This window comes from Medicago sativa, chromosome 1, assembly GCF_051527215.1.
Source record: "Medicago sativa cultivar Bolivia chromosome 1, Bolivia_mono, whole genome shotgun sequence".
Classification (NCBI taxonomy): Eukaryota; Viridiplantae; Streptophyta; class Magnoliopsida; order Fabales; family Fabaceae; genus Medicago; species Medicago sativa.
Genome location: NC_140749.1, coordinates 74,475,501 through 74,490,078, shown reverse-complemented (window position 1 = coordinate 74,490,078; position 14,578 = coordinate 74,475,501). Strand labels below are relative to the sequence as shown.

At 31.5% G+C, this 14,578-nt stretch overlaps 1 protein-coding gene across 4 annotated transcripts; it reads right to left on the bottom strand.

Annotated features, from left to right (window-relative positions):
- Positions 1–4,077: 4,077 nt before the first annotated feature.
- On the bottom strand, positions 4,078–14,217 carry LOC146957347 (intermediate cleaving peptidase 55, mitochondrial-like). 4 transcript variants are annotated; one of them, XR_015022985.1, is made up of 14 exons: positions 13,924–14,217; positions 13,728–13,814; positions 12,567–12,830; positions 11,674–11,766; positions 11,247–11,453; positions 10,988–11,091; positions 10,714–10,780; positions 10,535–10,642; positions 9,536–9,628; positions 8,489–8,579; positions 8,292–8,357; positions 7,221–7,276; positions 5,743–5,803; positions 4,078–4,661 (listed from the first exon to the last, which is right to left on the bottom strand). XR_015022985.1 is itself a non-coding variant. In XM_085735985.1 (14 exons), exons 1-14 carry the CDS (start codon positions 13,969–13,971, stop codon positions 4,548–4,550), a joined length of 1,464 nt encoding a protein of 487 aa, XP_085592111.1. In that variant the 5' UTR covers positions 13,972–14,217; the 3' UTR covers positions 4,078–4,547. The 4 variants fall into 4 exon arrangements, 2 of the variants coding, with proteins under 2 accessions (XP_085592111.1, XP_085592120.1); XR_015022987.1 differs by having other exon boundaries at positions 13,728–13,805; XM_085735985.1 differs by having other exon boundaries at positions 8,287–8,357.
- Positions 14,218–14,578: the final 361 nt, after the last annotated feature.

Below are 14,578 nucleotides of genomic sequence, written 5' to 3'. Positions count from 1 at the left end.
TGATAGACACCTTGCAAGTTAGAATAAAAAAATTTCTAGCCTAATTAGTTTGGATTCTATTCTGATACATAATATTTATTTATTTATTTTCGTTTTAACAATCTAAGAAACATTTGATTTAATGATAGTCAAATGGAAAATAAAATATAATTCCAAATGGCCAAACGCTATATTAATGATGAAGTATAGACGAGTACTTGAAAGCATCCTCAAATTTTATTAGGATCAAATACATTCTGGTTGTCCGAGAAAAAGTCGGTTCACAACTCAACAAGTGTTGTGTCTTGACTCTTGAGGAGTCAGAACTTTAGATAAATACTTGCCTCAGTCACGTTTATAAGTTAAAAAACAACTTTTTATGTATATTGAATAACAAATGTATTTGATCTATTCTTTCAAAAAAACAAATGTATTTGATCTATAATATGATCGGATATATTAGGTATTCAATGAACCTAAAAAATTATTTTTTCCTTATAAATATGACCGATTATTTACCACACAATTAAAATTCACATTGAATTTTTTTTTAGTGGAACATATATTTCATTCATCGGAAATAATTTTGTTCAAGATACTGACTGCTTAACATGAAATATGAATGACTTTTTTTTAGAGATTAAAAGATTGATTCGTCTAGTTGTGAAGACTAACATGATTAAATGGAACCAACTAAATTGGAGAAATTTAGATATAAATGTCGATTAAATATCGTAATTAATGTTTAAACGTGTTAGTCTGCACAACTACACGAATCAATGTTTAAATATCAGAATTAATGTTTAAACCCAAGGTAAAAAGAGTTTTTAGTATCATTTATCTTTTTTTATGCTTTAATATATGTATATGGTTTGGTTAGATTTGAGTCGATTTTGAAAAGGAGAAATGTTATTTTGTACAACTATTTTGTGATCATTTTCTTTCATATTTACATTATGTTTTTATCTTCTCTCTATTACTTTGTTTTCCGTATTAATATCAATTTTTATTCTTAAATTTAAAGTTGTCTCAAAAGTTGTCACATAAATAAGTGTTCAAATAATAACACACCTTTGTCAAAAAATAATAACACACCTCTTCGAAAAATAAATCTTAAATCTAATATGAGCAATTTTCAAGGAAGATATCCAATCTATTAAAATAATTTTTTCATTTATTTCAGCCTTAATAGTAGTTTTGGCCCCCTAAGTATTAGGAAGTTACGATTTTTGCCCCCAACAAAATAAAATACAATTCAGCCCCCTAAGTATTGTCCCTTTTGCAGTTTTGACCCCAAGTCAATTTTGATCAAGTCAATGCTGAAGTGGACGTCATGTGTGTACTTTTTTATTTTTTTTATTTATTTTAATTATTAAAAAAATATTAATGCATGAAAATAATTTTTCCATTTATTTTATTGGAATTTATCCCATCTTTCCTTGCCTTTATGATGCAGCTGAAAATTAATGCATAACAATAATGGAGAAGTTGAGTTGGAGAGCAAAGCCAATAAGAATGCCTGACGCGAAATGTAGTTGGAAGGTGTGGCCTATTTATTTAGGGACACGGTGGTAAGTTAACCACAAACCATCTTCTACTTCATGTAATCTATCACCACAAGTCACAACCATATGCATCACATCATATTTTAATATTTTTTAGAAATAATTGCCATTTTTTCCTCAAAATAAATAATTGCCATTTTCCATTAATAGCTCTAGATAGCAGATAAATTGATAGTTGAATGTATTTAAGCGTGTAGATTGACTTTTTTTAAGACAAGTAATGTACTCCCTCCGGTCCTATTTACAAGAAAAAGTTGACTTTTTAGATACATTGAATAATGTATGTATCTAGTCAAGAACCTAAACCAAATACATAAGTTATTTAATGTATGTTAAAAGTAAATTGTTTCTTGTAAATAGGACCGGAGGGAGTAATCACTATAAATTTATCGTTAAGATGAATAAGAGGGAAATTTAAAATTTGAACTATGACTCCAACATATATTATGTGGTGTCTTTATCAATTGAGTTATGTTATCGAGAAGTTTGTAGATTTAATTTTAATTATGTGATTAGAGTAACTTTTGTACTAACTAATACACGTAAAATGATATTTATTAAGATAAATTTCAAAATGAAACTCGACCTATATCATTTTTTTAAATGAAAAATGCGAAATTATTATTAATAAATTATTGACCTATAGCAATATTGAAAACGAGTGACCGACAATCTAGTATCTTTTTAAATGAAATTTATATAAGCATACAATGTAACTAAGGGAAGGGCAATAAATGTTGGGTATTTTGTTGTTGCCCTTTGCTTATAGGGTAAGCAAAAGATATACTCGGAAGAAAAATATATTTGTAGGAGTATTTTTGGATAACTTGTAGGATAATTCTATCTCTCATACTTTTTTTGTATTTTTATTTTCTCTCTCATTCTTTTTCTCTTTGTTGTTTTTGTTCAATAAAAAAAAGAGAAAAAAAGTTGTCACAGTTGTTTTTAAAAATAGTTGTACAAATATCATTCATCATACTAAGAATTAACACGTTTTCGTTGGGAGAGGTGTAGTGTTTCAAATATAATTATTTTAAGTGTAGAGAATCTGTAAAAGAAAAATATATATACAATGAGAATTTATGACATGAAGTTGTACTGTTCATCTGTATGTATATATTGCATGGTAAAATATATGTGTATATGTTTTACTTATTTATTTACACAAGGAGTTTTTCTATCTAAAAATATTTGATTATAGTAAAATATATGTGATTAAAATATTTAAAATATAAATCAAAGAAATTTTGATTATTAGGCACTGACATTTAAAAATTATAAAACAGGTTATGAGTATGTGTGAGATCTACTTAAACACTCAAATGAAATCTGAGAGTTTCATTGTAGATGCTACGAGTTTTAAATTTAACATTTCATTTTTAATAAATTTTGCAACAAGAAGTTGTGGTTTAATTGATTGCACAAACTGAGCTTGAGAGGTCCATTCGATTCAATTTCCACAAAACATCCTCTTGCTGAAAATCGAAGAGCAATAATCGTGACTAAAGACCCAAATATAGATTAAAATCATAGGTACTCTAGGCTTGTATGCATATTATGTGACTCATTAAAAGATTAAATACTCCCACTAAGGTGGATTTGCGCCAAAAAGAGCCTAAGCAAAGCCGAACAATTTTTAACTCTTCGAGCATCTTTAGTGAAGGTATCTAAGCGGATTTCATAATATAATGAATCATTTTTTTAATTGAAGTAACCATGATGTGACAATGTGAGTAAGAAAAAAAAAATGATTGAAGAAGCTTAAATAAGATAATGTATCATCAAAGTTGAATAGGAAAAATCATTAAAAGTGAGTTACAAAAAAGTTGAGTACAAATAAAAAAATATTAAAACTGTGAGTTTCATAAAAGTTTCTTAATGTTTTTATCATTAGAGCAAACTATGCTTGAATTGCACAAGTGTGACAGATAATCGTGGAAGCCACCTAATATTGATTACGGAGCCAATTTCGAGTTCCTTACAAACTTGTCATTAGGGAGCCAATTTTGAGTTCCTTACAAACTTTGTCATTAGAGATGCTCTCAAGAGTTATTGATTCTCTAGTTTACTGCTTGAAGCCATTACACTTTTCTAAAACCTTATGTATTGTTTACTAATTGACTGTGACCGATGATCTCAGTAAACACTAACACTTCTGATCAAAGGCATATCTTATATCTAACACATGACAATGTCTAATATAGACACATGTGATTACAATAAAATGTCATTTTTCTCTAATTTGTTGTCAATGTCTATATCTAGGATTTAGATTTGTAAATTTAGTAACCGACCAAACTGATTATTTCATTAGCAGAGTATTACTATCTTTGTCATAACAGCACAACTATTCAGTGCTAAAAAATGCATGAAGTGCGAAAAGATAACAAGATTTTTAACATGTGATTAAACATGACAAGTCTCATTAATTGCTTATATTTTTCCTTATTTGTTGTCCACCTTTGATTTGGTCATTAGAGAGAATACAGGAGGTGGTAATGAAATATGTAAAAATAAATAAACAAGTCATGTATTTTTAAAACTCATTCAACAAGGATATATTATAAAATGACTGTAAAAAATTTACAGTGAAAATATATAGAAATTAAACTCTTTCCTTTGTTGTAAAGCCGGTGTAAAAGATTACATTACAATTTCCAACTGCTGTGAAAAATTTATATGGAGCTGGCCATTTTATGAGATCATCAATAATTTACACCAATAAAACCAGGCATGGAATATGCAGCAATTAGGTGCAAGAAACCTACTACTTTATCAGTTCACAAAAAGAGAAGAACAACCTAAAACAAGTAATGAAACCTTGCCCCACCTTTCTCTCTTATTCTTTTGTCCCCCCTTCCCAACCAAGATTGTAGAATACAAGTTGGAATGTTGCTCAAATGAAGGAGGCAAAAAATAAGGGATGGAAATAATTTACCAACAGTTTTGACAATGCAATGCACATATTCACTGTCCCCAGTTCTTTAATGCACATGGACAGTATCAGCTGGATGTAGCTCTCAAGTTATTTTGGCTATCAACCCCTATTCCATGGCTGAAGTTGTTTAGCAAGGATTGAATTTGCTTCACTTCTTTCGGAATTGATGCTGTTAGGACCTGTATTGCGTAATATTAGTTATTAACTTCAGGAGTGTGTGTCATAAAACTTGGTTAAGTTCTGTAGGTGCTTATAGAACTGTTTTGAATAAAAAAGTATATAATATATTAATTTTGTTTAGCCACTTCATTTTCTTTTCTAAAGTTATCATAGTTGGGAAATTAAAAGTAATACTCATCTTTCGTTTATATTTAGAGAACATCACTGCAGGAACCTAAGAAATTTCACCCAAATTTTGTCCACATACAACCACACACAAAGAAAAGGTCACTGTATAGTGTTTTTGCTTCTAGTGTTACAGTACATTTGGTTTCACCTTACATGGAAGATGGAACACATTTAATGGTTCTGTACACAACCATATGTAATACCAGAACCAATCACAGATAACAACTTATCAAGGGGCTGCTATCCTTGAGAAAAAGGTTATCACAGTTACTTCCATCACTTAATCATGCACTGGCTTTAAAATTCTGCTAATGATTTGATATTAGGATCATGCACTCATGCAAACAAATGCCCTTAAGACATTAGTTAAGAAAACAAGAAATAAAAAGTAGCACTTTCCAATTAATTGATGACTTGAAAAGCTGCTGTTTCCAATGAATATTTTTTATTTTTCAAATGAAAGGTTCAACCTTACTAGTATGTTTAAAGCTAAAATCAAGATTAAACCAAAAAGTGAAGCTGATGATGACTTGTTGAGTGAAGCGTCGTCCTCTTCTTTAACAGCTTGCAAAAATTTCATTAGCAAGTGCTTAGTTTTTTTTTTTTTTTTAAAAAGGATAAGTATTTACTTGAAACTTGATTTGTTATTTGAATAATCCTCTCTTTTAAAATTTTATATGATATATGACTGTCAATTGAATTTTTTGTCTGTCTTTATAAATATTAAATAGATGGGACCCTATAGAAAAAAGGAATGTTTATAAAGAGGTAAATCAACATAATTTTAAAATGAAAGGACCTACTACCTTCATTCATTATTTCAAGTTTTAAAAGAAGAGTAATGAGCACACCTCTATCTGTCACAAATAAACTAGTTTCAATTGCACTACTTCTAGAGAAAGAAATTACTACCTCATAACCTGTTTCTGTAATGAGAATCTCATCCTCAATCCTTATCCCAATGCCTTGGTACCTGCATTAGAGATCACGTACAAAACTGAAACATTGAATGCCAAGACTGAAAACCAACTTAAATGCTCACATGGGCTACATGGTGACCTAATAATGTGAGATTGAGATCAATCAATCATGTAGCTGAAGTTAAGGAAAGGGAATGACTAAAATGGTAAAACAAGTACAATACAGACGCAAAAAAAATGAACTTCATACTATGTTGAGCTCAATTGTACAACTTGTTCTGCAATCGAAACCAATCAACTTAAAAAACATTCATAACTCTCAAATAAAATTAAACAAAATTCAAGATCCAAGACTGCATACATGTCTCTTGATGGATTGAATAGCTTATGAGCAATACTTCTGTAGAAATTCAGGTCCCAGCAGGTTCAAATCAAAGGAATGATTTTGATAAGAATGTGAATGAGAATGGAATTGAATAGTCATTTCCAATAGCATGTTTAACATGATCAAATGACTATTCCATTATACTTTACATGGCCTGCCAAAGCAAACATGAGTTTAATAATACATTTTTTTATGACAGACCTACCCTTGGGGTGGAGCTAGTTTAGTGGAAACTACGGGTTGGTAAAGGTAGAGCCATGACGATGCGGCACAGGTAGGAGTAGGTCATGATATTTTTACCATTTTTAGAAAATATACAGGGCAACAATTTAATGGTTGGAAAGAAATACTACATCTGTCCTTAAATATAAGAGCCACTTGGAAAAAATGTGCTTAAAAATAACCCCTTCTCATAATTATTAGATGCATAAATTATTTTCTTAAAAAAATACCCCTAATTTAATTTACTACCCTGTGGTTACATTGCTTAACTAAACTTCATTAAAAGGCAATTTCGGAACATCAATTTACAAAATATACAAATTTAATCCATTATCTAATTTTCTTAATGCATGAATTATCCAAAGGTGCTTGTTTAATCTATTATCTAACTTTCTTAATGCATGAATTATCCAAAGGTGCTTGTAATAAGGGACATAGATGGTACATTTCCATTCAACTTTAGAGGGAATGAATCTTCCCTCATAAAATAGAATAAGAACTCCCCCTTGGAAATGATTAACCTCCTAAAATTCCTATTAAACAAACTCTAATCATTTTCATTCCTTTCACCCCATTTTATTGAATCAAACAAGAACTTACAGAATTCAGAAGATAATGAATAAGCAGGGAAATCAATAATAAATCTCCTTGAAAATAAGAAGCAACCAGGGTTATCCAACCCAGGTTTTAACATACCAATGTACACAATCAGATTCTAGGGAAAATGAGAGGTAAAATTTCTGAAGCTGGTTAATGGAAGGAAACTTCCCATGAATTTGAATGTTGTAAAAATAGCTGGTAAACCAGTAATTTGTAATGATCAATTTGTTAAAACAAGTTCTTCAATCAACTTTAGTAAGTACCTCTCTGGACAATTGAAAGAAGATGGGATGTACACTCCTGGTTCAATAGTTATTACCTGCTCACAAATTAAAAAAAGAACAGACTGTCAGTTAATATGAGTACACATTATGTCCATATGAATTGGTAAAGCATATTTGAACGACAAGTGCCAGTAAAAAATCCAATTAGATAACTGAAAGAAAAATAGAACTTGGTGGCAATGATTTCTTCAAAAAAAAAAAAGAACTTGGTGGCAATGCTCATTCACATCAATCCAACACTACTTCCTTCCCATCCCACCCTACCCCGCTAAAAAATAACAAACTATATTAATTTGGCCAGAAACTATATTATATTTTCATGGATTTGCCTCATCGGAAGTGTGAGATTCACTTTAGAGGATTAAATGCAATAATAATTGCCGGACATTAACATTAAGAAAGTGATAAAAGATGTGCATGTATATAACACACTAAATATGAAGTTATTAAGTTCTCAACCATTGATTCTCCAATCAACACTATCCTTACACAATTTATCCTCTTAAGTGCAGCCCTTACTTTAGAGAAGCAAATCCTATTTTATACATAAAATGTGGTGATGATCACTGGAAAAGTGTCCCTGGATGTAAACTCTAAAACTTCCCTATTTGTATGATTTTTGTATGATATTTGAATGCAGCAGAATATTTTTAAGCTGATTGGCTGAGTCTTTTTTACCCTTTACCATACAAAAATTGAAAATAAAGAAATATAATTTGCCAGGTCTGCAAGGGGAAATTTTGGAATGAAGGTATCATTTAAAAAATCACTTAAGAAAAGAAAGTGCAGACTACTGAACGAGTGCTTCAAACTTGGATAGACACAAATTACAAGGACCTTAGATGAAACCAATGTTTGGAAATACTGAAAAATGTGCATTTCAAACCACGTTTATTTAGTTTGAAGACACTATGAAGTCACGCTGACACAGTTGACTAAAAACCATTACCATATAATGATTTTATGGGAACATAATCCTCACCCACATCTGAAAATTAATTGATATTAATTATTGAACTGTTGTACAGTCAGGGAAAGCACTTACAACACCTGGCTTCAGAGGACAGTCAAAGCTGATCGCTGAACAATCATGAATATCCATTCCTAGATAGTGACCTGGATCAATAAAACATGACTAAATACATCACCATATTTTTATTTCAAATGTCAAACTAGCTTATGAATATCTGTAACAAAAAAAAATATGGCATGCTTTGTCAGCTAAAACATGGGCGTGACCAGGCTACCTATAGAAGTTGGGTTCAGCTTATGGTAGGAACTGCTTCCAACATCTTTCAAAATTCCAACCTCCTTGAGTCCTTTCTGCAGCATTTCAACCTGTGCAACCAGACCATTTCACACGGTTCACTGTTTTATTGCTAAATAAGCTTCAAGCAGCTAGTAAGATAGACACTAAGCACAGACGGGTCTATAAAGAAGATACTCAGGCCACTGGCACACTATGGTTGTTTACTGATTATGAGATAGTGCTCATCATGCATAGAGCAAAGCAAATATTAAAAGTTTACTTTTTGGGGGGATGGGGGAGTAATGCAAAACACACAAAGGAAAAACCAAATGCACACCAAATAAGGTAAATTAAAAATCTTGGAATCATATTGATTCAGTTTTACTAAAAATCTTGAGAAATAATTTGCAATTAGGCTTGTGGTTTATTATATATCTCTAACACACCCCTCATATTGAAACATGGGCGTTCGCAGGCCTAACCTTCCTTACATTAAAATTCAATATTTATTTATAAATATTAGAACAGCAAGGATTAACCTCATAACAACTTATAGCGTGTTTGAGTTGAAGTTTGAAAAAGTGATTTTAGAGAAACTTAATTTTGCAAAACTAATTTTGGTTAAAAATGAATTCAAGTAAATTGATTTATAGTTGTAAATAATTATTTGCAAATCGATGTTTGACACAGTAAATGTTTGAATAATAGTAATAAAACCATATTTTAGATGATATTCATAATTAATTTTATTCAAATTGTCATAATTTTACTAACCACAAAAGCATTATGTTTAGGGGTTAAAATTAAGTTTGGAGTCCGTTCTTGACTCAAAATTTATTCATCAAACTTGATTTTGACTTTCCCAATGTGAAACCAAACCAGACACACTTAATCAAAGAGACTCCAATACCATGTCAATCATCAACTTCAAAAAGTTTAAGTTATTAGAATAACTCATGAAGGACGATGACTTTTATTTAAGGATAAGGACAGTGACCTTATTGCATCTTTATAAATTGAAAAAATGATAAGAAAAAGGAGATACCGAATGGTTGTGTATTTGTCGGATACTAGCACCAGGCTTACAAAGTTCCACACAATGCTTGTTAGTTTCTAGTATAAGCTCATAAAGCTCTTCCTGAAATATAGAAAAATCGTGAAATTCATATTAAAAGTGACAAGACTGCAAGGGTAAAGCAACGAGTTGAATGAGCAGTCTATTTTATACCAGATTCTTTTCGCATGAATATGGAACAGAAACCAAGTTTCAAATATTTATAAGACATTGGGATAGCAGAAGGAAAGAAAGATTCTGCCCCACATGCCATATGTCGGGTATGTGCAGGCTTTAGGCACATCAGATCCCCTAAACAAAGGGGGCATGAAGAGGCAGAATTTATCACAAATTGATGTTCATGCATGAACAAAATAATTAGATATATTTTACACGTTCAAACAATTTGTATGTCCAAAAATATTCATTTGGGCTATAATGACTTGTTAGCATGCCACCATCTGCATTTTGTCAGGGAACAAGAAACAACTAGGATGTTGATAGAAGAATCATATCTTTTATTTTTTACTCAAGGTATGGATGCTGGATACGATAGCTTAGAAAATCATACTACTAAAATAAAAAATGGAATTAGATTAAAAATGGGTCAACATCACAGAATCCCAGTCCAAAAGAAGTGCAATACATATGAGAGCATATGCATATCCATAAATGAAAATTGATGCAATTAAGCCTATCATCGAATGAGGACTACAATGGAAAACTAGGACTATACAGTCTGCTTGTCTTGGATTACTATTAAATCATCAGTAAATAGTATATCAAGGAAACAGAAAACAACAACAGATTGTTTTTAGTGTTTTCTGTACAAATCGTTGAAAACAGAAAGCATATTGAAAACAATGTATCAACTTTGTAATTAGAAGTGAAAACAAGAAATGAAAACAAAACATTTTCTCAAAGTAAACGGGCCGTAAGATTTCCCAAATACCTAGATAGGATTTCTAAAAGGAACCAAACCATGCTAACCTGGGCAGAAGAGAAGCTACCACAAGGTGGCCAGGTACGCGTGAGATCGCTGAGATACCCATGTAACTCACATCCAATGTCCATCAAAACAAGATCTCCATCTTTAATCTGCCAAACATGATAAAGATAAGAAAACAAAAAATTACACATACTAGATAGAAGTTAGTAAATGAATTTACCTTCTGATCGTTCCTAGAATAATGTATAACACTTCCATTAGGCCCACCACCAACCACGGGATTGAATCTGATACAGAGAGGAAATAAAGATAAAAATTATCTCATTAACTGTGAACGCGGGTGATTGTTGAACTTCCATTTAGTTTTCTATATTAATGAATTTCTCTGTTACTCTTGCAGAAGCTTTTTAAGTTATCAATAACAATAGACAAAGCAGTCTGGCGTGAACAAATTGCATAAGAGGGACAGTCGCTGAATATAAAGAAATGCTCACCCCATTCGCTGCGCACCTCTCATTTTGCATTCGTATTCGACCTTTGCAGCTAGCATACCTTCAAAAGGGTATGTTTTTGAATGCATCATTGTTGACAAAAGAGCCTATTCAAAACCAGAAAATGTTCAAATCATCAAGTTCTTACCATTTGGCATCTATGACCTCCTAAACAAATCTGCATATAACAGCCTCACTAGGAGTTCTAGGTTTTCAGTCCTCAGATAGTTAGCCATCAAATAGAGTTGAAACTTGAAAGTACCTGACAAGCAATTGATGCAGATTCCTTCATCAGCTTGAGCTCTGAAGGAGATTTTATCCATCGCAGCTGATGGGTATAAACAGATAGATCCTTTACGTTGTTACAGTAAGCTAGTTTCTTGAAGGCCTCCAGTTCCGTATATGCTGATGTAGCAGTCTGAACATTGTGATACAATTTCGAGGAACCCCTTATCATATCTGGAAGGATCTGAATAAGTAACTAAACATGTTAAAATTGAAATATTTTAAAGAGAAGTAACCGTTCGATTGAGGAGACTTAAATGCACATTTTAGACAGAAAAGTTGGCATCATTGGCTGCAAGCCACCAGCAAGGCGTATCGATGAAAATAGTTCAAGTGTAGAGGACAAACTAGATAATTGCTACATAAGTAAAAAAAGTTTTTAATACTCGATAATAGTGATTCACCTCGTTCAACTTTCTCATTGGATACGCCTCGTTGGCCTTGAATGTATTCAATGCTGCATCAACTCCTGCTACATGCCCTTGCCAAATCACATCCTAGACAAATTTAAGATTTCAATGTCATGTTAGCATCAAAATTAGTTATTTCATATATTATAACCCTAGAAGACATGGCAAGAAAAATCACACACATGATGACCAAATTCATGGATGGTTCGCTCTAACATGATAACAATTGAAATACTACATGGATTTCAAAAGAAAATATATTTATTCATAATCGGATGAAAGTTCAAGTATTTATGTGGCTTAAATCTGTTCTTGATCCCCAAATATAAGATGATTTTTGGAATCAGTTTTTTTCATCAAAAAAGGAATTCCTGGTCTCTATATACTACTAGTTCACAAAAATAATGCGTTTTAATAAGTCCCTCGCAGAGGTTCTTTAGGCATTATACGCACATGATTTTTGGATCTTTTAAGGACTGACAAAAATTAAGGGCTGATTCAAAACAAAAAATTAATGGAAATTGTGCATTTTAACACATTGAAACAGCAAAAAGTAACTTTTTCTACCTAAATTTCATCAATCGTTTCTAATTTTAAATCTTTAACAAGTGCCTTTAACTTGTTAGCATGACCCAAAAATTAATGGACCAAAAACATTTAAGGTGATATTTTTTCAACGAACACACAAAATTTCTAATATGTAATATACAGTTTTGTTAACCAGAGATGACAATGATCATGATCGTGATGACAACGATAATAATAATGATGATGATGATAATACCAGGAGAATTTATGGCATAGGTAAGCATTGCAAAATACATACCGGGAGAAACAATAAAGATGTTCTATTTTAAAAGAAGAATAAGCTATCGTATCAGACTCACATAAGGTTTGGCTTCTGGCATGAACATACATAAACCAATGTCATGCCCTAAAATGGCCACACCACCAGGTTGTTGGCAGCCTGTAATATATGAGTAATCGGCATCTTGTCGAAATGTATAAGGCACGACATCTGTCATCATCTTTACTGGGGCAGCAGCAATGATAGCCAAACTCTTCTCTGGGAGAAGCTCCAACAATTTTTCTCTTCTTAGGATGTATTCCTCACTAGATATGCCTGGTGTGATCTCCCCATCTTTTAGAAGCTACAATGCAACATAACTTTTTTTTTTAAACATGGTTATGAATTTTAACAAATAAGTATTTCGGTTAAATGCTTGAAAATAATCATAGTAAGCATGTCAAACACTTGGTGAATACTTCAGACACTCCAAAAGTCCTAGACAATGGTAGTATTTTACCAACTAATGTTAGCTTCTAAAAATTATCTATTTCAACTAAATTTAAAGATTGTGCTTATTGTACCGGTAGTTTAAAATACACACACACACACACACACACACACACACACACACACACACTCATAATCATGTTTCACTATAATGTTTCCTAAATACCATAACAAATATCTACATCTTAAAATATAATTTGATGGACGTACATGTTGACTGGGCTTGGATCTTATCCCAAAAGCTAGCTCAAGGGGCGAGGGGCCCAAACACATTTATACAGTGTACACTATGTTGTCGGACCTTTTGGATTTATAAGTTAGTTAGTAGTCTATCCCTTTTAGGTTTTACTATATAGTGGCTTGTAACATTTATTTTGATAAGTCATGATATTGTCATTCTAATAAAACTCTAGCCGCCTTTGTGAGTCACTCTTCTCTTTGATTCTTTATATTGTCATTCTAATAAAAAATTATTATCAATGCAGAGTAGTTTAAATTCTTAGAGACTTGTTCTTATTAACTAAGAGCTTAAAAGACATGTATCATTAGTGTAAACCAGTTTTACACTGACATTCAGTAAGAACTCGTTGTTTTGCCATGTCATTCTACTCTTAGGTGTGTTTTCAAACTGATTAATCCTATGAAATAGAAAAGTAGAAATGTCTATTAGCGTAAAACTAATTTACAACGAAATGGCAAATAAGAACAAAATAATAATTTAATTCTTAAGGTGGATGTTGTGAAATAGTACCCGTGGGTGAGATGCAGGGGTTGGTTGTCCAACATCAACGGAAACCTTGTGATTGGAATAAGAACGAAAACCTAGAACCTGCAAATGCTAATTATTCAAATTAACTAAAATGATTATTTCCTTGATTAATTGAAACAAATAAGAATAATAAAGTAATTAGGTGAATTTGAAGAAATGAAGATATGGACTGACATACCTGTTTGTGTGAAAATGTTTTGGTTAGTTTTCTTACAACACGCTGCATCTCTCTTTTGTGTTGAACTCGCTAAACTAAACTAAACTAAACTAGAGGTTTAAAATCTGTAATAGAATTAGAGAGGGTTTAAGAGAGTAAGAGGGCTTAACCCGTTTTTGCACTTTTGCAATCTCGCTTGATTTGTTGTGTCTCGTGGCTACTTGTTTGTTTCTGTGCCTTTCAAATAAAGCCCACATCGGGTAGTCTTAAATCAAAGTAGACTGCTCAGGCTATAAATTACAAGGACTTCGTTATGATCAATTCACGGAGCTATGAACATTATTTATAAGAAGAATGTTAACAGGTGCTTTTAATGTGGTGAAGAATTTTTAATTGTTGTTTAAAATTCTTCACTCTGTTAATTGAATTTGTTAACAAGTTTCTGTTTAACAAACAAAATTTTGAGTCTATAAATTTTAAGTATGATAAGCGGACATGTTTAGGTATTTTATTAGAACTTATTTTTTTATTTATATTAAACATAAAATTCAAGACAATAATTAAATAATTAACTTATTTTAAGTTTCTTGTCAAAAATTAAATAATTAACTTTTTAAATAGGCTTTAGAGTCTTGTAGTGAAATAGGCTTTCAAAGTCTTATAGACAAGTCTTACA

What these genes read in the sequence shown, in the direction of transcription:
- LOC146957347 (XM_085735985.1), bottom strand. Translation starts at nt 13,971, where the DNA reads ATGCAGCGTGTTGTAAGAAAACTAACCAAAACATTTTCACACAAACAG. An exon ending in AAACATTTTCACACAAACAG is followed by an intron (nt 13,815 to 13,923) that starts GTATGTCAGTCC and finishes TTGAATAATTAG; the next exon opens with CATTTGCAGGTTCTAGGTTT. An exon ending in GACAAATACACAACCATTCG is followed by an intron (nt 8,580 to 9,535) that starts GTATCTCCTTTT and finishes CTGGTTGCACAG; the next exon opens with GTTGAAATGCTGCAGAAAGG.